Source organism: Rana temporaria, chromosome 12 (assembly GCF_905171775.1).
Source record: "Rana temporaria chromosome 12, aRanTem1.1, whole genome shotgun sequence".
NCBI classification, from domain to species: domain Eukaryota; kingdom Metazoa; phylum Chordata; class Amphibia; order Anura; family Ranidae; genus Rana; species Rana temporaria.
The window spans coordinates 128,643,163-128,667,744 of NC_053500.1; the positions used below are offsets into that span (position 1 = coordinate 128,643,163).

At 43.6% G+C, this 24,582-nt stretch overlaps 1 protein-coding gene across 2 annotated transcripts in view; it reads right to left on the reverse strand.

The window, feature by feature from the left end:
- Positions 1–2,299: 2,299 nt before the first annotated feature.
- LOC120918834 (protein MTSS 2-like) overlaps positions 2,300–24,582 on the reverse strand; it is a 172,878-nt gene continuing 150,595 nt past the window's right edge. The window contains exons 10-14 of one of the 2 annotated variants that reach the window (XM_040330670.1): positions 19,357–19,468; positions 15,164–15,283; positions 14,719–14,869; positions 12,821–12,847; positions 2,300–7,717 (exon numbers count right to left, since the gene is read on the reverse strand). In XM_040330670.1, the coding sequence (XP_040186604.1) occupies positions 6,984–7,717; positions 12,821–12,847; positions 14,719–14,869; positions 15,164–15,283; positions 19,357–19,468 (1,144 nt within the window). In that variant the 3' untranslated portion in view covers positions 2,300–6,983. The remainder of the gene's footprint in view (positions 7,718–12,820; positions 12,848–14,718; positions 14,870–15,163; positions 15,284–19,356; positions 19,469–24,582) is intronic. The other variant, XM_040330671.1, reaches the window with a different exon arrangement.

A 24,582-nucleotide genomic window follows, 5' to 3' on the forward strand; every position in this document is an offset into this window, starting at 1 on the left:
ATGCTGAAAGAATCATCTCACGGCATTTGAAAACTTTAACAAAAATTGTCAATCTCTAAAAGAAAATCTAATACTACGGGAATAATACTTTATTGTCAATGTTGTTGGGTAAGGTTATATATCTATTTTTTGTTGGATAAAATATTTGAGCTTGTTTTAAAGTGAACCCGTGCTTTAGCCATGCAGGCCAAACCAACAGGTTGACTTTAATGTTGCCAACCTGCAACAGCTTGTATTATCCTTTTGCTTCCCCATTGGTCTGTAAATGAAGCCAGGAAGACCTGTGTATGGTAAAAGTCATGACTTTGAGTCTACACAGAACTAGGGAACAACCCCCCCTCCCTATGTGATAGTAAGGCTATCCAATTGTCAAGCACCAACGCCGTCACATGGTATTATGAATGGGGAATGAGTTTCATGCTTCAACACACCAGAGTGCCAGTTATGTCTCTTTCTTCCTGGTGGCAAAATGGAGTAGCAGGAAAGCAAAAAAAGAACCGTCCACATACAATAAGCTGCACCAGAAGGCGGCATTAAACAGTGCTTTGATAAAGCAAAGGTTAATTTTAAAGGGTCAAGACACCAAAACTAATTCAGTTACAGGAGGGTTCTGGTTGCCTGTATGCCCTTCCAGCTTCTTAACACTCTTGAAGGTGCTGAAGGCAAGATTTATACACCACAGATCCAAGCTCTGCCATGCCAACACCACCAAGTCTTGTTCTTCCTGGGGCACCCTCCGAAGAAAAATTAGGAAAAATGCAAGAAAGGGAACAAGACTTATCCATAATGGCCGAGTTGGGAACATAGGTATAGAGCGGGGATATGCAATTAGCGGACCTCCAGCTGTTGCAGAACTACAAATCCCATGAGGCATAGCAAGGCTCTGACAGCCACGAGCATGACACCCAGAGGCAGAGGCATGATGGGATTTGTAGTTTTGCAACATCTGGAGGTCCGCTAATTGCATATCCCTGGTATAGAGAGATCTCCCCACCACAGGCACACTCCCAAAACACACATCAAAAAGAAATTCCTTGGTCAACTTGCCAATAAGGATGGGCTCAGGCGTGTTCAGGATCCTAGTCCCAACTCACCTGCCCGATCCCACCAGGAAGCTTGCACTGCACACAGCTAGTCACAGGCATCGATGCATTTCCTGGTCTCACACACGTTAGCACATATTAGATTTGAGCAGCATTTTGGTTTTACACTAGTCATTCATCATTTTTCACTGTTGGCTAGCGCTTTAGTTCATTCATTTACTTTATCATTTCCTGGTCTCAGCTGTTCCAGGTCGGAAAATGCCTCACTGCCTGTGGTTGGTTAGCGGTGTGCAGTGTCGACTTCCTGGTGGGAGCGGGCAGGTGGGTTGGGACTAGGATGCCGAACATGCCTGAGCCCATCTCTACTTGCCAACAATGAAAATTCAAGATTGGAACATCACATCAAAATTTTTATTTTATTTATCCATATCTAGATTTTCTCATGGTAAGATAAAAAAAAAACTTTTGAAAGATTAATTTTGACGTGACACTTCAATCTCAGATTTTTTTTTTTTAGTTATAAACATCAAGGAGACGGTTGAAATTCTTTGGTGTGGAAAATCTGCCAGCCTCAAGAAGTTAAGCTTAAAGTCCCTCAAAATTGCTCCAAAATGTATTTCCTAAAATTTGTCAGCAAAGGCCGCAAGCCGAAATACCAGTTTAGGTAAAAAATGACCTTTTGTGCAAAAGCAGCTCCACCCTCAACCTCAAGATGACCAATTTTAGCCTCATGGAATTGAGTAAGGTAAAGATGTGACCTCACATTTCAACTTCAAACTGTAAAAACGGCACTCAAAATATTGAATATTTTAGATGGATACCCAGACCTGCTGAGCCAATCCTATAATAATAAAGAAAAAAAAAAACATATTTTACAAATATTATCCAAGCTCTTTTTTTTTAGCACATTCTAATCTTTTTTTTTTCCAAAGCATTATCAAGGTCAGTTTTGTCTGAACTGTCATATATATTTTTTTTCCAATCGAAAACAAAGAAAAACAATTTTAAAACATTAATTAGCAAACTTTGTAATAAAGTGTTTCAGATGATCTCTGCGCTAGACTAAGAAATATTTTTTACATCAATACCTAATAAGATTTATCCCCCGACCCCCCCCCCAAAAAATAAAAAAAATTAACTACAGTAGATGTGTAACTTTTTTTTTTTAATAATTAAAATTAAAGCAGAACTTGAGGCAAATATAAATATAAAACTTTTCTTTTCTGTTTATGTAGTAATTCAAAAATTAAAATAAATTTTTTTTATTAAATACTGCTAATCTAACTACCTGCATTCTGTCTTTATATTAGCTTCCCATCTTCCACTGTGCATCAAAAAATAACAACGGAGGGTTTAAGCAGGGAAGAGCACAGGGTTGCACCACCGGGGCAGGGTGGTGATGCCAATTCACAGGCCAATGTACAGGCCTGGAGACTCGACACAGGAAGCTGCAAAGTTAAAATTACTGAAAAAAGGTGTCACCCACTTTAAATGGTGTCGTGGGTGTAAACTACAAGACTAACTGAACAGATTTACAATTATTTTGGCAGGTACCACAGTTCACATATATGCCGGTAAACTGTGTATATTGGTGCTTGGCCAGAGTTCTGCTTTACATATTAACAAGCTTAATAAAAATAATATACAACAATAATCTGAGCAAAATGCCTTTAACCAAAAAAAAAAAAATAGTACAGGGAATACTCCCCAACATCTGTAATAAAGAAATCTTAAAATATATTTACATTGATGTAAAAGACAAAGTGAGAGATTGAACAGAATACAATACATTTTAAAAGAAAATATATCTCAAAATCATTTAACAATACAAAAAAACACAAATATTTATAAGGAACAGAATCAGCGAGAGCATGTGTGCTCCTTTTTTTGTTTCAGGTCAGAATAGGAATAAAGCTTTTCATGGCCGGGAAATAAACAATAGTAAAGCGTAAAAACCAATATTTGCACCTAAACTGGCCATATAACATCACCCTAAAGCAATAGCAGCTAATTTGTAATGTGGAAATAAGAATCTTTATAGGGTCCCAATGCCTCAACAGTCAGGCACATATGAAAGTAATAAAAAAAAAAAAAAAAAAAAAGAAAAAAAGAAGGATCAGGTAGGGTAAGGTCTGCATATATATTTATCTGCATTCTATTGTAAAATAAAGGAACATTTTAAATTGTGACTTATTTTAAATCAATATCTTTAAATGCATCTATTCTCTAGAAATGATACTTCTAGCTAGGAGGGATGAATAAGGAATGGAGAATAAGGGCTGAGATGCATATCTTTTCTGGAGAAAATGGTGCTCCAAGTTCTCGTCAATGCTGACCACATTTGAAGGCTTAAGTTCCCCATAGACGGCTAAAATTTTCAATTAATTCCTGCTGAATCGGTTGTATTTCAAGCTGTGGCCATTGACACCGCCTGGTTCGCCAAAAGTCAAATTTGTTTAGCCAGGTGGAAAATTTTCGACTAAAGAGCGACTACATCCCATCACATATAGTGTCACTTTACGGCAACGGCAGTAGCCACGGCTGCCTGAATACAATGGCGATTTCTTCATCGATGGCGTTAATGTGTATGGAGGAATCAACTGATTTTTCTTTCTCTCTTTTGTTGGCTAACAAGTCAAGATTCAAGTGGTTTATGGCTACCCTTGGGCCGTTTTGTTAGGTGGTCTCTGCTGAAGAGAAAGATCAACCAAGTGGACCTCCCGATCAACCCAAGTGGACCTCCCGATCAACCCAAGTGGACCTCCCGATCAACCCAAGTGGACCTCCCGATCAACCCAAGTGGACCTCCCGATCAACCCAAGTGGACCTCCCGATCAACCCAAAGACCTTTAAACCTTCTCTTTCAGTAGTTCCTCTAACGGGGCCTCTAGATGTGATTAGCCCTGGAGGAGCCTCCAAGAACATTTTCTCCAAGAGAGGCAAGCATTTCAATCCTCAGAATTACTTCTTTATCCATCCCATCAAGACTGATACTGTCCTTTTATGTAAACATTCTAGCATGGGTTTACTTTGAGTCCTCAAAATCACATGGGGGGATTAATACAAACTGATAAAAACACAGTGAAGGCAGTCTGACTAGCAGTTTTTGCCTTCTAATATTTTCACAATCTGGATAAATTGATGTATTTCAAAAACTGCACGAATTCAGTGTGTGCACTGGGAAAGAATTCCGAATGCTAGATGCCCATTGTTAATTTTGGAGCACTCATTACTTTACACTTTTCTTAAACTTCTCCCAAAGCTGTAACATGTATTTTATATATATTTGTTGTGTGTATATATATATATTTAAGATGACACAAATGACAGCAGTGATCTAGATCTCTTAGACTCCAATGAGATTTCACAGCCAGAGTTTATGGTGCAGATCCCAACCAAAGATGTGACCTCACCTCAAGTGACCACAGTAAATGGATGGAATTAGAAATTCTTGTGGGGTTATCGAGCATGCTGGAGTTGAGTTGGCTTTTTGGGAAGCCAAAATGTGACTCAACATCCCAGTACACATGCAAAACTGAATATCACATTTCAGTGGACCTGGCCCCAATGGGTTATCCCTATACTGGGGGTACATGGTTACCATTAGATGGTATTGCAGCAAAGTCCTTTTACTATCTCACCCATCTACTAACATCATAAAATCCATTCTTGGAGTTGCTCGCTCCAAACCTATTCTATGACACATTCAGCAACTATAGGAAAACATTGATCGGCACTGCTTTCAGAACTAGCTCTTGGCAGGTGGAAGCAGGCCAGAACTCGCCAACACCTACTTTTCCAGGTATGGTTCCAACTCCAACAAAGTATAATTTAGCAAAGTCTTTGCTAAATACACCCAAAGGGTCTTGTGTTCTGACACTAGAGGGACAAAAAATGCACTCTTAATTTCAACTGTCCTGCTGTCTTTCTTCTACAGCAATCTAAACATTAATGGTAACCTCTGTTGGGTTTCAATAGCAAATTCAGTCCCTTGATCTTCCCACCAATTTTACACATGGGTTAAACCATCACCAATGTTCTATAGAAAAAAGCCTATAGTAAAGGCTGACCTTTCGGTTATAACTAAAACATCCTGTAAACCATTTATTAAACAAATGAATATGCTGCTAATATAAGTACCTTAAACTTGGCTTTATATTAGCTTTACATAATCCCCCAGGGTTCACACAGAAAGGGAAGGCCAGCACCGAAAGCCAACCATGCTCTACTGAAATGATCAATGTTTTAATCTTAAGACTATGAACTGTTTAAGGAGGGAGACAGTTCCTCAAAGTGCTGATTCTTTTTCGTCCAATAGCAAATGTATCAGTGACTAAAGGAAGTAATCTTTGGCATCCATAAATTTAAATAGTCACCCATTGGCTGGGTGAGAACCACTACTATAATTTGAGGTAAGGTGCCACATTCAGGTGGAGGAAACAAGATTCTAAGATCATAGTTTTTGTAATTTTTACATTATTCCACCGTCTTTGCTTTACAACATATACGAAAACTGCTCAGCTTTTCCCTTATTACGGTGGTAAATTTCAAAATGCCAAACCCCAAAATGGCATGACCTTGCCAAATGTAGACAATTTTCAGGAGACTTCCCAATCTGAATATTGCTCTATATTACCTTATTTAGTGAAGGAAGCCCACCTGTTATCAAAAATAACCCCAATTTTACAAGAAACTTATACTTTTTCAAAACCAAAATTAAAGAGCACCTGTACTGTGCCTTTATCTGCAAAGCTAAGCTGCCCCCGAATACCAGATCTCATAAGGTGCCAAATGGTAACCTTAGGTTAGGTCCTTTTCTGTAGGGCATCAATGGACTCCACAAAGTTCTAATGCAAATAACAACTTTATAAAGTCTGTATTTGCAGACGTTTAGGTCTGCAACCAATGTGCCATGTCCTGGTGACGGTTTATTCAGGTACAAATGGTTGGTATTGCCTAATAACTGGAAATTAGAGATTTTTCCAAAAGGGCCAGTGGCACCATATATTGCTTGGTATCTAGGGGACAGCCCTGTTTAGTGGATTCAGGTGGAGTATAGGTTTTCTTTCAGCACTGTTCTAGTCATTAATTTTGGCAACACATTTTCCAAATGCGTTGATAAAACTTAAAATTACCATAATGCACTGCAACAAACCAGTGAGTTTAGTTGGGGCTACTGAGAGCCATGTTTGAATGCCAACAACTGTCAGGAAGAACTATATTACAATTTACTGTAAAGACAAAGTCCAAGCAAAAAGAGCTCAATGTAGTTTTAAACCGTGCTACACGTGTGATCCTTTATATCTTTAACGATTTCCCACCTTCATACCATAGGGTCTGTTTTATGGTTGGAAGCCCCAATAGCTTCTGCCGCAGTGGAAGGAATACCACTGACAGAGTTTAAGCATTGGTCATCGGGTAGAGCGAAGAGAACCAAAACCGTTGCAGGCTTTGACAATGTATCAGTGTCCAGCAGACATATAACCAGGGTTTAAGCATTGAGGACTGACTGTATAAAAATTGACCATTATAACATTACTTGTGAAGCTCCAGTTGGTGGTATAACCAAAACCTTTTGGCATCATTACATGACCAGCACTTGAACAGAAGCCATGTTTGTGGAGATGAATCATGTATAGACTGCTTTATAGGTCAAGGCACTTTGCTTCAGCCTGAAAAATAAAAGCAACCCAATGCAAAATAAGAACTGTAAAATGCATAGCACTAAAATAGAAGTTTAAAAGAACCCAACAACAAAAAAACCAAAGGTTAAATGAAGTTACAGAGTGAACGCTAACAAGACTTTGAATTAGGGCATCTAGCTGAGCCGATGACATTAAACAATGGGAACTCAGGTCTTTAGGGGTGAAAAAAAGAACATTGTCTCTTTAGAAAAAAAGAGAACGAAGGCGAGTGTTATGCGTAGGGCCCATCCATGTCTCATTTCATTAAAGGTGCCGACCGATCATTGCTAATTGTTTTTCTAAGCCTCACTCCCCGTTTGATCATTGACAGCATATCGTCCTGAGGTGAAGCCAGCTCGGAATTTGAATGAATCGAATTTTCTATGCTGCTTACTTCCTGTGGGGCACTTAGGTTTATTGATTCATTGGCTGGTGTGTTATCTACCCTGACAGTATTGCTTTCAGACACCTTCTGTGCATTTTGTGGCAGCAGATTAATACTTTGAGAATAGGTGTACGTTTGCTTGGGGATGAAGGCACAATACGCGTTCTGTATAGCATTGAGGCTTTGAGCCGAGCCACACAGACCTTGTCTGACGTGAGAAAGATCTGATCTTGGATCCTGAAGATAAGAAAATCTTTCACTGTGTGTCCTCTCTCCAAAGGGGCTAACTGGAGCATCCGGTAATGTTGGGGTCTTAACAGGCACCATAGGAGTCCGGATAGGAATGGGAACACCACTGACGGTTCCTCTTCTAAGTGTTGGCTTGTTGGAGGGTTTTCTCTTTATGGTGGCGATATACGGCGATCGAACCAGGGGGTCGGGCTCGGCTAGAAGACTGACAGTAGAAGCAGGCCTCTTAGCTTGGAACATTCTTCTGTAATTCTGGCTTATGTCGCTGTTTCTTGGAATAGTAGATGACTTGTCGAAGTCCAATTGATCTGTCTCTTCTTGTTCACCATGTAACGAGATGTAATCGTAATCTGCAACTAAGGAGAGAAAGAGAAGTTATAAGCATGCATGCCACCAAACTAGCTATTCTACAAATTAAAACCATAGGAGCTAAAGGGAACAATAAAATCAGCACCAAACTCCGCTAAAAGCATTTTCCTGAAGCTGAAATGCAGTTTAAGAAAAATGTTGACTGCTTCTGTTATACCAGGGTTTTTGAAGATTTGAGGATATGGTATTTAAGGCTCAATGGACATTTCTTTTTTCAACCTATGTACCCCATATATCACAATTGTCCTGCTAGCATCTAAATTTTCCAGTAAGCTTAACCTTACAACTATGATCTCCACTAAATGATGTAGAGGGCTGGTGTTCTTTCAGCGAGATTCATAAGTAACAGGAGGTTCAGCACTATTAAGCCTTTCAACCGTCTCCTTTTGTCAAGACCAGCAATTTGGAATTTTACCGTCTTACGACCTGACCAAATAGAATGAACAGAAGGCTTTGGCTGGACGTGCAGCTTGATCTGAGAGATGTACAAGGTCCTGATGATGTGAAGCGATGTAGGTTGTGAAGTCTCATTAAAGCAGTTGGGCTACTCGGAAACCAGGGTTATTCTCTATACTAGGGGGTCTTCAAACTTTAACAAAAGGCCAGATTACTGTCCTTCAGATTTTAGGTGTCAGTGGGAAAGAATGGTGCTCATCAGTGGTGTCAGTAGAAATAATAGGCCCAGATAAAAGTAAAGGGCCCCAGTTTGGAGATTCTGCTCTATATGATGAGGGGCCTTGGATCCATGAAGGGCAGACAAAAATGAGCTCCAGAAAGGAAGAACTAAAGTGCAAATGATTGTCTATTAAAAGCGGACAGTCAACCCGTCTCGGATAACAACATCTCTTCTTCAGGGCTTCAATGAAATTGAGAGTGATTTGGCAGTTTAAAAAGTACAACGACGGTCTGTATCAAAGACGCCTTTTCATCAAATAGAGAGTTTGGCAAAGGAAATGTATCCATGCACTAAGACTGCTCCTTTGGCGGCTGCATCTAAAAGAGCAAAGTGAATCACACTTCATTTCTTTGACGCCATGAAGGGGGTGGGGGGTTTTAACCCCTGAAATGTGTTGGCTCCCCACTTATACTCCTTTTTCTCTACACTTGAGGATGAACGCCATTCAATGAGTGCTGATAAATCTGAACTGTTCTATCTTGTGACCTGAAGGTTCACTACATAAAAGGTCCACACTAATGAAGACATGTGGGCACCCTGCCATATCCCACGCTACCTTATAAATAATGATATGTGGCTTGTCTTGTGATGAGTGGCTGCATAAAACCTAATTGTGTTCCCACAATGTGGATACAATAATGAGAGTGAATGTTGTTGCGTCTAGTGTGGACAACCCTGGTTGCAGCCTTTGCGTTCCATAAATTGCCTACAATCTTTTGCACATCTTAACTGTTTAGAGTAATGCAAAGCGATAACGCAAAGCCAAGATGTTGACTGCAGAAGACTCCCCAGCTTAATATACAAGAGCAGGTGAAGAATTTAGCATCCCTACAGCAGAAGGTACAAAACCAGTTCATACATTAGCTTTCATCCCAGTAGGGAAAACAAAGGTCTCGGTGTTGCTTAAGAGGCCAGAGTAATAAGGGGCTCCCATCTTAAAACACAGAGCAGTAAGATCTTGGGACTTTGTTTAATTTAAGGGCAATTTTAGAGCAAAATTATAGAGGACATTCCCTTCAACCGGCACTTGAAAAGGAATGTCCCCTATAATGGCAATACTTATTAAAAATAACAAATCTAATCTAAATCTAATTTCATGTTACTACTATCTTTTAGAACCCTCCTGAAGAAGCGGCATCACCGCGAAACCGGTCGAGGTTTTTTGGCTCCACTCATTTGATATAGTTGGTTGTATACCCAATTTTGATCTGTGGGGTCTGTCCCTAATTGTTTTTATTCTGTAAACTGTTTTATGTAAATACATTTTGTTTTTTATACCTACTTGGTTTCCTATCAATGCCGTGAAAGTCCCAACCCTTCTCCTTTTGACCTATGCTTATAGATGCCCCTGGGCCTCAAGCAGCCTATGGCTCTTTAACCATTGGGTCTCACCATTTACATTAACAAATCTAAACCATTTGTGTAACCATTTATTTTACAACAGAAGAAAACTAGGCACGGAAAGGATCAAATGCAATGTTTTCAACATTTTTATTCTTGATTTCAAATTGTCCACTTTAACCAGAAAGAAAAGCACCCAGAGAGAAAAGCATGACATTAGCGAAAGTGCACAGTAAATCTGTGACCGCAAAGGTTCAATTAACAGGCATTGATAGGCGTAAGAAAGGGGGATTGATTTGTTGCAGTCTTCTTGAAATCACAAGGACAAGGCATTATTAAACTAAGTACATTCTAGTGATGATAGCCCAATCAACCACAATGAAAGCTTGGGGGGGGGGGGGGGGGGGGGGAGTGGTGAAAAGCAAGGTCAGTTAAGCAAGGAACATCTACTACATAAGCAAACATGGGCACAGGGCTTCAAAGCCTGACTGTCCCCCCAAAAAAAGCAATTTTTTTTTTTAATGGTCATTTCCTATTGGTTAGTATCCTGCAGGTATCATCAGCTTTGACTCAGTCGGAAGCCAATTCACCAATTAGTGACTGTCTCTGCCTGCTAGGATCACTGGAATTAGGCTAATGCCGTCATTTCTTCAGCTTGGTACACTCCCCCCCCCCCCCAAGAACACTCCGAACAGCGCCATCAGCCATTGGCCGGCTTCTGTCAGACTGGCTGGCATACACGTTGGCCAAATGCCGGCTGGTTTTTATTGAACTGGTTGATGTTGCCCAGCATTCAGCCCGTGTGTACAGGGCTGTGGAGTCCTGCATCAGGTATAGGCTTCTGTAGGACATCTAATGAGCTTCTGGCGTTACCCGATACCTGAATTTCCAATTATAGACTTTAGACACTATTTTCTGGAATCTGCATATTCTGATTGTACATGTTCTCTGTGGTCAGCATATTGACCAGCTTACATGGATTGTTCTTACAGCATAGCCACATTTTCCCCCAAAAAATATTGTACAAAGGAAACCTGTACTGACATACATTGAGGCTGCCATTGGTAAACCCCTTAAAAATGCTGGTTGACACCACTTTATATCATGATGGCAATATGGAACTCTAGTTATGGAAGAGACTAGTATGGTTTTTCAGTAATGTTCTGCCATGCTAAAAGAAATTTGAGCTCATTAAGCCCAATTCTTCCTCGGGTTAATGTGCTTACAAAAGAACAGAATGGAGACTAGAGATGAAGATGAACACGTCAGTTCCAAACAGTGCCGATCCTGACCTTCCGGGGGCCCGAAGCATAATGACATGTCACATTAAAGTTGAGAAGCGGGGGGAGGGGGTGCTCTGCTGTCCGAAATGACAAAGTGAGAAGCGGAGGGTGCCGACTTCTTGCCTCTTCTCCCATGCAGCCAGCGAGGGTGGGGGGCCAAAAATTACTTCTCACCAGGTGGGGCCTCTAGGGATTTGGGGGGCCCTAAGCGGCTTGCATAGTGAGCCTATAGGGCGGATCGGCCCAGGTTCCAAATATACAGCATACACAGCAGAAGATCCAAAAAAAATCTACCTTTCCCACCCTTCTACTTCGTAACACTTAAAGTGGACCTGAATTTAGAAAGTGAAGATCAAAATGGTAATTGTGCTCCAAATAGTACCCTATTGTCCAGGATCGCTCCTGAAAAATAGCAGTACAGTTCTTGTTATGAGAGTGTACTTATGCACTCTTGTGCCTACATACCCATAGTTGTACGTCTACAGTGTGAGATCCAAGGAACTGCACCCCTCTGCCTGCTAGTCACAGGACATTTGGAGTAAGGCCCCTTTCACATTGAGGCGTTTTTCATGCGGTACAGCGATAAAAATAGCGCTGCTATACCGCATGAAAAAAACTGCCCTGTAGTGTTCAATGTGAAAGCCCGAAGGCTTTCACACTGAAGCGGTGCGCTAGCAGGAGCGCTCCAAAAGTCCTGCTAGCCGCATCTTTACCGCGGTATAGGAGCGGTGTGTTCACCGCTCCTATACTGCGCCTTCCCATTGAAAGCAACGCGGGCGGTATTAACCCTTTTTCGGCCGCTAGCGGGGGTTAAAACCTCACCTAGCGCCCGAATATCGCCGTAAATACAACGGTATAGCCGCGCTACAAATAGCGCGGCTATACCGTCACCGCGGCTCCACGCCTCAATGTAAAAGAGGTCTTAGGCAAGCCAAAAAAAAAAAAAGGGAAGGAAAATCGGGTCCATTCCCAAATCAATACATTCAGTGTTAATGGGGGGAATCCCTCCCCCAGCGCTAGTGTGTTCTCCCGGCGCAGAGCTTTCCAGGTCAGCAGAATGCAATGATTAATGATGGAGGCTATAGCCGTTGGCACTAATCATATTTAAAAAAAAATCAGACAGGCTGCTTGTATCCAAGTCGATTGATGGATTGACTTGGGTACAACCAGCATTCCCATAGATGGCTCCAAATCTTTACTGGCCCCTGCTGAACCCGCTGAGATTAAATCCATCTGTGGTCCCCTTAAGATTTGTTTTTGACTGTGCAGTTCAGTGCTCTCCTTGCTGGAGGCCTTAACCAAGATGGCCTCCTCCACACAGGCACAGTGCAGAACAAAAAACGCATCATGAGCCAGTAATTGGGGAAATATTGGCTGCAGGCAGACCACAGGCAGTGACTATTCCTTTGACCTCTCCCTGTCTTTTTTTTGGGCACTGCTTCCAAAGTTCAATCCCTCTCTAAGTTACTACTATTGAAGGTATGCCGATAGTAACAAAGGCCTAACTAGAAGACAGAAGCGATTCTTTTTGCTGGGAGATGCAGCTCATCCAATCGCTTCTTTCAGTGTTATTTACCATAATGTTCTTAACACTTATATCCAGCAATTTATATTATGGGGCTTTGCACACATAATAATGCAATTTAATAGATATCCTAGCTGGGGACAGTTTCTTTAGAGTTTTTTTTTTTTTTTGCCACACATCGCTGCCACACGGAAACAGGCACAACACCCAAGTCATACATGATTGGAGAGGCTCAGTCCAATCTAATTAAAAAGCAGATTCTTACCAAAAAGAGAGGGATCCTTCTTTATTGCTGTGGAAAGAATGCACATATGTTGGTTGAGAGAGAATGAAGGAACTTATCAACTAGATGATTACAATATGCCCTCTGTTTCAGCACAACCCCTTTCAAGAAAGAGCAATGTGCTCCATTGTGAGATGGACTATTGCACCAAACATGGCAGTCTACTGGATAGACTCTTGTCCAATTACATGTAGTTATATGAGCACAGAACTTTTCCTTTTGAAACCATGTATTCATCAGTTTATTGCTACTTATGGACGTCTCTCTTTTTTATACAGTCATCTCCCTCCTACAAAAACAGCCAAAAGTTTGGGAACACCTGACCATCAAACCTATATGAGCTTGTTGGGCACCCAATTCCAAAACCATTGGCATTAATATAGAGTTGGCCTTCCTTCACGGCTAGTATGGCCTTCAATCTGCTGTGAAGACTCTCCTCCAGACTGTGGCCCGTGCTTGTGGATATTTGAGTCAATTCAGCCAAAAAGCAATTTGTAAGGTCAGGAACGGATGAGAAGACCTGACTCATAATCAGCGTTCCAATTCATTCCAAAGGTGTTCGGTGGTGTTGAGGTCAGAGCTCTGTGGGGGTCACTTCCCCATTGTCCATGTCGGTTTGAGGAATCATGCCCAATTGTTGGTGTTAGTAGAAGGAATAGGCAGAGGTGCTCCTGGAAACAATACTGCTCATACATGCTGGAAGATCCCATACAGCAGTGGTTCTCAACCCTCTAGTGCCGTGACCCCTTGATAACATTTTCCAAGTTGTGGGGACCCCTAACAGTAAAATTATTTTTGTAGCGTGGGTTGTCAGCACCCAAGGCAAGACAAGTAATTTGCACCCCTAACCCACAGACATTTTGCACTCCCTGAATCCCTTCCACTCATACAGTATTAAAACCTTTATGGTACATTTTAGGATGTACAACTCTTTCTCTTTGTTCTCCTTTCTTTCTCTTTTATCTCTCTTTATTCAAATGTATTTTTTTCCCCCGATCCCTCTCCAGCGGTCTTTTCTTTTTCTCCCTTTTTCTTTCATCCCGCTCTTTTCCTCTATATTCCATATATTCCCTATTTTTATTACTTCTCTTGCTCCTTGGTGTGGGGGGGATGGGATGAGTGGCAGTGCTGGTGGGAAATTGGGATGAGTGGCAATGCTGGGGAGAGTTCTGATCAGTCAAAAAGGCTGGGAGAGCGGTGTGGGCTTCATTAACAGCCCAGGATGTGGGGACCCCTGGCAAATCATCATTTGACCCCCGAGGGGGTCCCGATCCCCAGGTTGAGAACCACTGCCATACAGGCTGGTTAAACTACACTGATTCAGTGCAAGAAAATGCACTTGTGTGTGTGTGTGTATATATATATATATATATATATATATATATATATATATATATATATATATTATATTATATTATATATGCGCATTACTGGATCTCACCCACCCCAGACGCATTATGCTTTCATGTGTGGGCACGGCAGAATTTTTGATTCAACGATCCCATGTTTTTGCCTTCCTCTGGATTAACCGTGGGTAAAGGATTGTGTATATGGGATTGCATTATTATTATTGATTTTTATTTGTTGAACTATGGACTTGTGTCTTTTTTCAACCTAACTATATAACAACTACATCCAGGACCCTTATGACCCGTATCTGAATCACATCTAAAAGGTGCTCATGTTAATAAGTATTTATCAATTGCATCTGGAATAAAGTTATGGGCGCTCCAAATACACCCCTCCCCCCTCCACCTTATAAAAGAAAAGCCCTTTATCAGTAAAAACAATGATCAACATATACTTGTGTACAAAGGTAAAGTGGCTCCAGTGTATCATTTAAGTAATGGTTTCAACTATATATGATCTATATTGCTCACCATGAGAGGGGATGGTGTCATCGGAACATGACGGGGTGGTAGTCTGTGTGCTGTATCCGCTCGAGCAATGCAGAGAGTCCCGGCTAAGTTGTATATCTGCGCTGAGTCCTTGGCTTAAAGCCAAAGCTAGATGGTCCCGTGGAATCTTGGGCTGAAAGGAAAACAAGAGGTGTCAGACCGTGCCGGACCTTCATGGCTCTGGGCTGCAGCTGATGGCTCCCATACAGCCGGAGCCTGCGAGACCGGAAGAAAGACTGGGTGAAGATGGGAACCATCTCAGTGGTGACAGCACGCTGCTGGAAGGCTTAATTTTAAAAGAAAAAGTATTTCATATTGTGCTAGTATGCGATGCATACTAGCACATTGTACCATTGCCTTTGCAGGGGATTTTTAAAAGCAGCATTCCCATGAAAGACCAATCAAAGCAGAGATTTTAGAAACTTACTTTAGCCATGACCTGGGGAGGTGGAAGCCGAAATCCATCGTTGGTCTGGATTGGTTTTGCGATCTCCTCACTTGGACTATTAGAGGAAGACATCTGCAGATTGCTATTCATCTTCGGATCCTAAAGAGAAAGATTTATGGTGTGAATTTTTATAACATAAGTGCATTTTGTTTGCGTGTGAAAAAGAAAAATCATCTATACTGACTGCAAGACGGCAAAGATCAAAGTAATTACAAACAACGGACCTAAAGCAAGATGGTCCAACTGTAAAATCGAATATGTGATGTAGGCTGCCCATACTAATAGGACTATGCTCTAAGCACCCCTTGCAACATTAGGACCCCTTTCACACTGAGGGCAGTTTTCAGGCGTTTTAGCGCTAGAAATAGCGCCTGAAAACTGCCTCCCATTCAATGCAATGGGTGCTTTCACACTGGGGAGGTGTGCTTGCGGGACGTTAGAAAAAGTTCTGCAAGCAACATCTTTGGGGCGGTTTGGAAGCACTGTATTTAGCGCTCCCAAAATGCCCCTACCCAATGAATAGTCTGAAAAGCGCTTCGGAAGGGCCGCAAGCACGGGAGTTACGAAACTCTTCTTTGGGGTTAAAAGCGCCCCGCTAGCGGCCGAAAAGCACTGCTTTAACAGCGCTAAAGCGGCGCTTTACCACGAATGCACAGTGTGAAAGGAGTCTTTGTAAATGTGTGGATTTTTCCAGTAGAACCATTGGATAGGCACTTCCGTTGAACAGCAGTGATTGGAAGTGTGTGCAAGCGAGTGCAAAACACAATGCAGGTGGCAGCATGTACACAGAGTTCTTCTCACCTTTTGGGTCTATTTGTAAAGGAATCTATAAAAAAATGTGATCAATACCCTAGTTAAATAACTTTAAAGCTTAATCTTTATTAAAAGCCAGGAGTTACAAAAATTGTAGCTGCTGACTTTTAATAAACAAACACGCCTGTCCCACGGTCCAGAGATGTGCTCACCTGAGCCGTCCCCTCCCTCTGTCTTCTGTCCTTCCCGCCGGCATCTCAACTGTGGGCACTTCGCTGTGACAGCTTGCAGCTTTACAGCCAGGTGCCCACTGTGCATTGCAAAATGGTTCCCGCAGTCTTCTGGGACCTGCGACGTGTCCCAGATGACTGTGGGGGCCAGCGGGGAGAATAGCGCCCCATCGCTGGGGGCCAGCGGGGAGAAAAGCGGCCCATCCTTGGGGGCCAGCGGGGAGAAAAGCGCCCCCCCCCCCATCCTTGGGGGTCAGCGGGGAGAAAAGCGCCCCCCCCCCCCCCCATCCTTGGGGGTCAGCGGGGAGAATAGGGGGCCAGCGAGGAGAATAGCGACCCATCCTTGGGGGCCAGCAGGGAAAATAGCGCCCCATCGCTGGGGGGTCAGCAGGGAGAATAGCGCCCCATCGCTGGGGGGTCAGCAGGGAGAATAGCGCCCCATCGCTGGGGGGTCAGCAGGGAGAATAGCGCCCCATCGCTGGGGGGTCAGCAGGGAGAATAGCGCCCCATCGCTGGGGGTCAGCAGGGAGAATAGCGCCCCATCGCTGGGGGTCAGCAGGGAGAATAGCGCCCCATCGCTGGGGGTCAGCAGGGAGAATAGCGCCCCATCGCTGGGGGCCAGCGGGGAGAATAGCGCCCCATCTCGCTGGGGGCCAGCGGGGAGAATAGCGCCCCATCTCGCTGGGGGCCAGCGGGGAGAATAGCGCCCCATCTCGCTGGGGGCCAGCGGGGAGAATAGCGCCCCATCGCTGGGGGCCAGCGGGGAGAATAGCGCCCCATCTCGCTGGGGGCCAGCGGGGAGAATAGCGCCCCATCTCGCTGGGGGCCAGCAGGGAGAATAGCGCCCCATCTCGCTGGAGGCCAGCAGGGAGAATAGCGCCCCATCTCGCTGGAGGCCAGCAGGGAGAATAGCGCCCCATCTCGCTGGGGGCCAGCGGGGAGAATAGCGCCCCATCTCGCTGGAGGCCAGCGGGGAGAATAGCGCCCCATCTCGCTGGGGGCCAGCGGGGAGAATAGCGCCCCATCTCGCTGGGGGCCAGCGGGGAGAATAGCGCCCCATCTCGCTGGGGGCCAGCGGGGAGAATAGCGCCCCATCTCGCTGGGGGCCAGCGGGGAGAATAGCGCCCCATTCTTGGGGGCCAGCGGGGAGAATAGTGTCCCATTGATCTAAATTCAGCAGGTCCACATTTCCACTGGGCAAATTTCCATCAGTGTATTATAGCTTTAGAATGCAAGGTAACCCCCCCTCCCTCCCAGTATATGACCAGGCTTGCCTGTGATGGTGAACCCCCAATGAAAATAGCTTCCTGTACATGAAAGCAGAGTGTGCCATTATGTACTTAAAGTGAGATATAAAAAGGAAAGAAAAGAAGTGAGCCATGGAATCCTTTGTTGAAGGGGCAAGTGTCAAGTGCGTCTCCATGTGAAGCACTTCCCTTACTTCTGTACACTAATACTACACCTGACCGAGTGTTTGCTGGCAGTGTGTGCAGCGGAGGAAGCTTCTGTCAGGTCAAGGGCTCTCAAGACCTTTTCACAAGCTGAATGGAGAGATTCATATGTATAGAGAGCTCTGTGTGTTTAATCACCAGTGCATGTGAGATCGGTATGAATTGGGCACAGAAAGGAGGGCTGCCCTATTACTGCAGCACGAACGATGAAAGATCAAACACGTGTTTTACCTTCTTTAGGCCAAATGTCTAATCAAACCTGGAATATTTAAAGATGAAGTTAAATCTACTTAGATTTTATTTTGCCCTTCCTGGTTCGCCTTAAAATAAAAATAAAACCGGCTTCTTTATGCAATGCAGGCAGATCATGGCTGGTGGGAGAGGCCAGCAGGGTGCTGCACATAGATTCTTGAAAATATCATACCCCCTTTGGTACCTCTCTAATAGGTAGGTGTCTGTCCATCTGGAGTTATGACCGTTTCTAGGTGGGTTACATTTGCAGGCCTACTTACCTAGGTATTGCCCACATGTGATGCAGATCCTCTATGTTTGAAAGAGCTGAAATCCAAGGAATAAAAGGGGCAGGCCAGAGGCAGGCTTGGGAGGAAAGGACTAGACCGGCATGCATACTCAACCTGTGGCCCTCCAGCTGTTGTGGAACTACAAGTCCCATGAGGCATTGCAAGGCTGACCATTACAAGCATGACTCCCAAAGGCAGAGGCGTGATGGGACTTGTAGCTCCACAACAGCTTGCGTGCCATAGGTTGGGCACCCATGATTTATTGCTGAATGTCCTCCAGCCAGCAACTGAGGACTCTATCCAACTTGCTGCCGCTTCCAATGCGGACTGCGAGAAGCTCACAGTGTGCAGTGAAATCAGATTAAGCAATTTCAGTACAGGAGAGAAGCCTGTACAACTGTGCAAGACAGAAGGGAAGGTTGGAGTTCAGCTTTAAAGTGGTTATAAACCCCCAGACATGAAATATGACCAAAGCATACCCCTCTATAGGGTGTACTTGTCTTAATCCAGAGAACGAAGGCCTCATTTCCACTGAGCGGAACGGTTCGGTACAGTTTGGAAGGGTAAGAATGGTCCGGCCTATTCTGGTGAGCGTTTCCACTGCAACTCGGACCGTCAGGGGCCATACAGGGTTTAAAAAAAAGCCTAGTCATGTAAACCCTGAGTGACATTTATCATTCTAAAGTACTTTGTATTCTAAAAAAAAAATCCTTTTTTTTTCCTAATAAAAATGCATATCTAGCATTTTTTTTTAGCATCCTCTGATGCCGTTTTCCTGCAGTCTCTGTCTACATCAGTGGCGTAGCGTGGGTGGTGCGAGGGGGCCTACCGCCCCGGGCGCAAAATTTAGAGGGGCGCTGTCACGAGTGTGAAGAGGAGGGAGCGCCAACAACAGATGGGACATAGGAACATATGCATGATGTCACCACTCCAGGCTTATCCAGTCATTATCAAGCACACACTCCCTTTCCCTACAGCCACCGCTGTCTCACATAGTGGATCATGTGACCAGACTGGAGATAGCTGAAAATAGGTAAGTCCATGGATCAGGGGGGGGGGGGGGCGCAAATTACTTGCCTCGCCCCAGGTGCTGACAACCCACGCTACGCCACTGGTCTACATGCACTCCAGCGAGCGCTGCATGGCATTTCTTAGGACGGGTTCCCTGATGGTGACAACAGTGGACTCTGACAACTATAAAGTTCTGTGACTCTTACCTGGAACATGGTCTCCAGCATTATGGAAGAGGGGGGACGAATATGAAGAGCTTCTATTGAGCTTGAGATTGAGTCCATAGATGGAACGTGTCTCATTGATCCATGTAGATAGCTGACGGGAGAGAGGAAGCACAAATGAAATGAAGTCACGTGACCTTACACTGAATATTCTAAAAGTGTAACCGACATTACCCACTCAGCTTTTATAAAGCAATTATTCAAACAATCATTTGTGTAGAAAAAAAAAGGGTAAGTTTACCTTTGCACGAAAATTGAAAAGGTCAACCAACTCCAAGCTATAGCTCAGGGGTCTCCAAACTATGGCCCAGTTGTTAACGACCACAACTCCCAGTATGCCTAGTCATGTCTGTGAATGTCAGAGTTTTACAATGCCTCATGGGACGTGTATTTCCGCAACAGCTGAAGGGCCGTAGTTTGGTGATCCCTGCTATAGCCGATCGATGCAAGCACCCGAAAGTGTTAAACTTTACTTTGCATGCCAGTATGAAAAATATAATTGATGATAGGTCTACTCTAACCACTTAAGGACCGGACCAATATGCTGCTAAATGACCCAAGGGGTTTTTACAATTCGGCACTGCGTCGCTTTAACAGACAATTGCGCGGTGGTGCGACGTGGCTCCCAAACAAAATTGGCATCCTTTTTCCCCCACAAATAGAGCTTTCTTTTGGTGGTATTTGATCACCTCTGCGGGTTTTTTTTTTTTGCGCTATAAACAAAAATAGAGCGACAATTTTGAAAAAAATTCAATATTTTTTACTTTTTGTTATAATAAATATCCCCCAAAAACATATATAAAAAGTTTTTTTTCCCTCAGTTTAGGCCGATACGTATTCTTCTACCTATTTTTGGTACAAAAAAATCGCATAAAGCGTTTATCGATTGGTTTGCGCAAAATTTATAGCGTTTACAAAAATAGGGGATAGTTTTATAATTTTTTTTTTTTTTTTACTACTTATGGCGGCGATCAGCGATTTTTTTCGTGACTGTGACAATGTGGCGGACACTTCGGACAATTTTGACACATTTTTGGGACCATTGTCATTTTCACAAAAAATGCATTTAAATTGCATTGTTTATTGTGAAAATGACAGTTGCAGTTTGGGAGTTAACCACAAGGGGCGCTGTAGGAGTTAGGGTACACCTAGTGTGTGTTTACAACTGTAGGGGGGGGGTGTGGCTGTAAGTCTGACGTCATCGATCGAGTCTCCCTATAAAAGGGATCACTCGATCGATGCAGTGAAGCACGGGGAAGCCGTGTTTACATACGGCTCTCCTCGTTCTTCAGCTCTCCATCGATCGCGATGGAGCGGCTATAAACCAATAGCCGCGCCGTCGTCCCGGATGGCTCCCCGCGGGTATCAGACCGCCGCATGTAGCAGGGGGGGGGGGTCCCGATCGGACCCCCGACCCACGTCTAGGCAGGCACGTACAGGTACGTTAATGTGCCTGTCCGTGCCATTCTGCCGACGTAAATCTACATGCGGCGGTCGGGAAGTGGCTAAAGGGTAATCTGCCCCTTTGCTCATAATTCTGCATTGTACTCTTCTCTGTCAAAAGTACCACCCTCGGTTATCCTGCTGCAGTCTCTTGTATATAATATCCTATAGAGATTGTGAACACTCTTCGTAGCAGCAGCCATAACAAGTGGGCGGAGCTGGGAACTTTGCTGCAGCCCATGGCACATATAAGAAGCAATGATGAGGACGACGATGTAATCCGCCACCACCCACCAAAATATCAGTTACTTTGGCCATTTTAAGAACTGGCAGCCTCTCACCAAAGGCACATACATCTGACATGGGTGACAATGCCCTCTGTGTAATACATCCCACTGATCCCTAACAAGGGACCTTTGATGGAACAAATCCTGGGAATCCCCCCAACAATGGATTATTATTCCATACAGTGAAACACCTTTTCTATCGGAATGTAAAAGTAGCCGGCACCAGGGAACGAGCGAAACTGGATAGCAAAGCAAAGCTACACATCGAGCTGACCTATAGTAACCTCCATTAATTGGGTAATGCAAGCTACCTGTTCTGCAGATAGGCCGAGGGTTGCTGGGTAATGAAGAGATATTGATAGCGGTGTAAAGTTACAGAGTAGTCAATGCTGAAAAGCTCTGCTGATGTAACTCTATCCAGTGTGCAATAGCTGCTGACGAGACAGAAACCAGCGATCATGCCAGAAGAACTTTGGTTTACAAGTGCAAGCACAATACCTGAACTGTCCACTAGATGGCACTCCAATTCTGCAGCTGTGGGTATAGGAATCTACCTGCTGATCTGGTCAGAGATCTGCAAATCCAAACAACTCTACATACCAGATCCTGCAATTCCATTGCACTGCCAAACTACAGCTAGGACTATAGAATAGGCTGAACCTCGAGATCAGCAAACGTCATCCAAATGTTCCTCCTTGAATCTTGATGTGCTTGTATATTTCTTCCAGATCTGTGCAGTGATCTGCTGGGAAATGTTACCTCTGTGCAGAAACTTCTTATAATAAAGACCGGTCACTGCTGCGCTCTCTCCTTGTGCAGGGTGACTGGTCTGGTCTCCGCCCCCCTTCTGAAAGTTTGCTAAAGAGAAGTGTTTAATGCCTGCATTCCGACCCACGTAAGTGTGAACCTGGCTTTATAACCCCAAACCAGTTATATTTGGTTTGCCAAATCACGGTGCATCCAAAAACAAAATACTTTCTATCTTTTGTTGCATCTCTGTAGTGCTGATGCCCTGCAGCCTCTTTCAGCCAATTCCTCTCTACATACACTCTAGCCATGGTTACATGGACCCCCTGGAAGAAGTACGTTTTTTACGAAACGGACGTAGGGCGGAGTGGCGCGCTGTCGTCACCCAAACAAGCTCCAAATGTTCCCCAGTGGACGGGTGTCTGAATTTGTGTTCCGGCCGGCACATCAGATTCAAGGCGATCTATTAACTGCATTTCTGTAAGTGCATTACTTTTTTTACTCATTTAATACACTATGTGGAGCTTTTATCATTGTTTTTACATGGTGGATATTGCTGTCGGTGAAAATCACTTGTGAATGAGACCCAATTGGATCATATACGTCTGAACTACATGACTGGGAGTGATTGCCCCTTTATATGCTGTTCATGATCCCCTGTAACAAGGGATCATGGAGATCTGGTAAGGATCCAATCAATAGTCTGGTGGAGGATTTATCACTGTTCCCTTTGGACACGTTTTCTACTACCTGACATTTGGCACAACTCACAGGTGTTCTGATAAGACTTTCGTCAATAATTTATGGACTTTGTCACTGTTTATAATTTTAATATAATCTATATTAACTTATATTTTACCTGTTTTTGCTTATTTTGATTTCCAGCTTTTGTTTATATATGTTTTTTGATTGAAATGTATATATTGTTTTTGTTGGTATCACTATAGCAATGTTTATTAACACTGATGAGTGTTGAGATGGCCACTTCGCGCCCTCTAGTGGCTACCAATCCCCATCACACCATTTTTTTTTTTTAAAACAGCAGTGTGCTATATATAACACTATATATAACTTGCATTTAGAAATCACTGTTTGGTGCTTTCAATAACTTCTTATGTTTAGAGTTAGCGTGATTTATATCTTTCTCACATTAAAGTTCATGTGTGTGTGTAAAGGCAGGTGTCCCAATACTTTTGACAATAAAGTGTACTTTACTATCTATTTACTAACGATAGCAACATGGGGATTAAAAATAATCAATTTTGATTGGGAGAGTTCCACTTTAACCACTTCCCGATGGCCGCACGACTATATACGGCCGCAGGGTGGTTCTACTTCTCTGGGACGCCGTCTTTTTACGGCCGCCCCTTTCCTCGTTCCCCGCGCGCGCAGCGGGGAACTTCTGTGCTGGCCGTGTCCCTTGGACACAACCAATCACAGATCGCCGTGAACAGCCAATCGGAGTGGCCGTTTGGTAGGCGATCTGTGCGGCCAATGAGAAATGATCTCATATGTAAACATATGAGATCATTTCTCATTGCTGGCTCTCACAATGACAGCGTCCTATCAGGGAGAGAGGAGACCGATCTGTGTCTCTTGTACATAGGGACACAGATCGGTCACCTCCCCCAGTCACCCCCCTTCCCCCACAGTTAGAACACTTTATAGGGTACACATGTAACCCTTTCCTCACCCCCTAGTGTTAACCCCTTCCCTGCCAGTCACATTTATACAGTAATTAGTGCATATTTATAGCACCGATTGCAGTATAAATGTGAATGGTGTCAAAAGTGTCCGATGTGTCCGCCATAATGTCGCAGTCGCAATAAAAATCGCAGATCGCCGCCATTACTATAAAAAAAATAAAAAAAAATTCTGTCCCTTATTTTGTAGGTGCTATAACTTGAGCAAACCAGTCGCTTATTGCGATTTTTACTTATTGCGATGATCAAATACCACCAAAAGAAAGCTCTATTTGTGGGGGAAAAAAAGGACGTCAATTTTGTTTGGGAGCCACGTCGCACGACCGCGCAATCGTCAGTTAAAGCAACGCAGTGCTGAATCGCAAAAAGTCCTCTGGGCAGGAAGAGGGTTTAAGTACCCAGTAAGGAAGTGGTTAATGAAAGCTGCAGATTTAAAAATATAAAAAAATGACATTACTAGGTGAAAGTTATACGAGATCTAAGCGATTGGGTTCTCATCTAAGGCGTAATTTAAAGACGCGATTCTCTTTCTCCCTACAAGAAGGTGGAATTTTCTGTATAATGTACAATGTTGAAGCAGAGAAGCACATCTACACTGGATAAGGCCCTATGTACTCTGGTACAGGTCTGTTCAATATGACCTTGTCCCTGCACACAGACGCACATTATCATCTCCAGCAGAATCGCAGTCTCCCGTCGCAGGCCCTGGGGGAGTTTGGAAATAGTCCTCTTTTATAAACAGTCTGTAGGTTTCCTCACTAATCCTAACCGCAAGGAGGAGGAAAAAAAAACCTGACAAATCCTGCAGAGCTGGGGAATCCTTAAATGGCCATATTAAAACAAGACACTTCTGTCTAACGACTGAATCATCCGCAGCAAAGAACATCCACCTTGTTAGGACATGGCTGGAGCACAGATTCCTCAATGCGGTGCTGATCAGGACCTTAAAGGAGAAGGACACCTAGGGCTAGATTCAGATAGCCCGGCGTAATTTTCTGCGGGCGTAACATATCTCAGATACGCTACCG